Raw genomic sequence first — 1,605 nt, 5'->3', positions numbered from 1 at the left:
TCGGAGAAAGAAATAGGACATCTTTTGAAGGTAAAGAGACAAAAAAATTTTCAGTTGAGAAATAATCTGTCCCTTATTTTCTTTTGATGCTCACAAAAGATGATTGTTGTATAGATAATTAATTGGAGTTTCTCTTTTGGTATACAATGTATATGACTTCTTTTATGAATGCAACACTTTTATTTGATGAAAAGTATCTACAACACATAACCTAAGAAATTAAATAAGATAAATTAGTAATTATGTCAAGAACAAAATGAAGCAGAACCAACAAAGATGCATACAAAACCTACACGAGTACTAAGTTATGTTTAACTTCAAAGTTTGAATAAATCTTATCATTATCGAAACAGGAAGAAAACACATCAAGCATACTAAAGCAGAAAAACTTAAAAATCATTATTTTTCTCAAACTGAGAATAATCTCTTATTTTTATGTTCAACTCAACTCTCTTGATCTTATACAACTAGATGAAGAACAACACCACTGCACTTGTCAATTCATCCGACCAAATAAATAACTGATTGATAAAATCAAGTGAGCATGGATTCTCAAGTTAGAATAGCCAATGCATCACTCCTACACACCGGACAACAGTTTTTGAGCTTGACCCACTCTTTAATACAACGAACATGGTATACATGCCCACAATGTATTCCTGCAATTTGTTCCCCATCGTAATACTCTTCCTATGAAACAGATGACCAAATAATAGATATAAAAGTTGAAACTAAAATTAAGTAAGCTTACCAAATCAGGGAAATAATTAAATTAGGTGACATATACCAAGCATATGCAACGTTGCTCCTTGATCTCAGGACATGTTGACTTGACCAACTCGTACTTGTATAGCTTAGCGCTTAAATAAAAAGCTTTTACTCTAAACCAAGCATTGTCACTTTCCAAATACTTTTGGAGTCCCAATTGGGCCTAAAATATGAAATAGTATGTTACAAGATATTATTCATACAAATGAAAATTCAGGTAATGAAGTATCAAAGATTAAGTTAGAGTTTAACCATAAATTTAGAATAAATTTTTATAAATTCATTTCAACTTTAAAATCTATGGCCAAACATAAGCGAAATTATTGTGTTTTCAAAATATTACCTCAGAAGACATATTCTCCCTATCAAGAACCTGCTCATCACTTTCAGGTTCTTCCAAGTAACTTTCCCTCTCCTGAAATATTAAACTCACTTAGAAGCAAACTTATTGAGCACCACCACAACAACAAAATTACATCACAAATGTATAAGGCTAGATAAAAAATCTAGAGTTACTTTTAGGTTATATTAAAATGAAAAGAAAATCTGTGAAAAATTTTCTTTCCTTTTTAATTTCTATCTTTTAATGAACAACAAACACTTAATTATGTTGAATGTCATTAGGAAGGCAATACAAGTGGTCAGAGAATATAATTACTCGAAAATAATCAAGCAACAGAAGTTAGCCATACAAGCATAAGATAAATCATCGATTTTCCATATTTTATGCTAGTAATAAGTGGAGATGCTAACCAACATTCATTTCATACAAATTAGCAAGTATAGAACTAACTGCTGAAAGATGATGAATTTATCATTTTATATAAATAAAATGAA

General features: G+C 30.0%; 1 protein-coding gene across 1 annotated transcript; it reads right to left on the bottom strand.

Moving 5' to 3' along the window:
* Positions 1-450: 450 nt before the first annotated feature.
* On the bottom strand, positions 451-1,190 carry LOC124899412 (probable E3 ubiquitin-protein ligase RHG1A). Its single transcript, XM_047414308.1, has 3 exons — positions 1,112-1,190; positions 788-931; positions 451-690 (listed from the first exon to the last, which is right to left on the bottom strand). Exons 1-3 carry the CDS (start codon positions 1,121-1,123, stop codon positions 553-555), a joined length of 294 nt encoding a protein of 97 aa, XP_047270264.1. The 5' UTR covers positions 1,124-1,190; the 3' UTR covers positions 451-552.
* Positions 1,191-1,605: the final 415 nt, after the last annotated feature.

Source organism: Capsicum annuum, chromosome 6 (assembly GCF_002878395.1).
Source record: "Capsicum annuum cultivar UCD-10X-F1 chromosome 6, UCD10Xv1.1, whole genome shotgun sequence".
Taxonomy (NCBI): Eukaryota; Viridiplantae; Streptophyta; class Magnoliopsida; order Solanales; family Solanaceae; genus Capsicum; species Capsicum annuum.
The sequence above is the reverse complement of the archived record's forward strand: the minus strand, read 5'-3'. Positions and strand labels throughout refer to the sequence as shown.

What these genes read in the sequence shown, in the direction of transcription:
- LOC124899412 (XM_047414308.1), bottom strand. An exon ending in AGCAACGTTGCATATGCTTG is followed by an intron (nt 691 to 787) that starts GTATATGTCACC and finishes TCTGTTTCATAG; the next exon opens with GAAGAGTATTACGATGGGGA.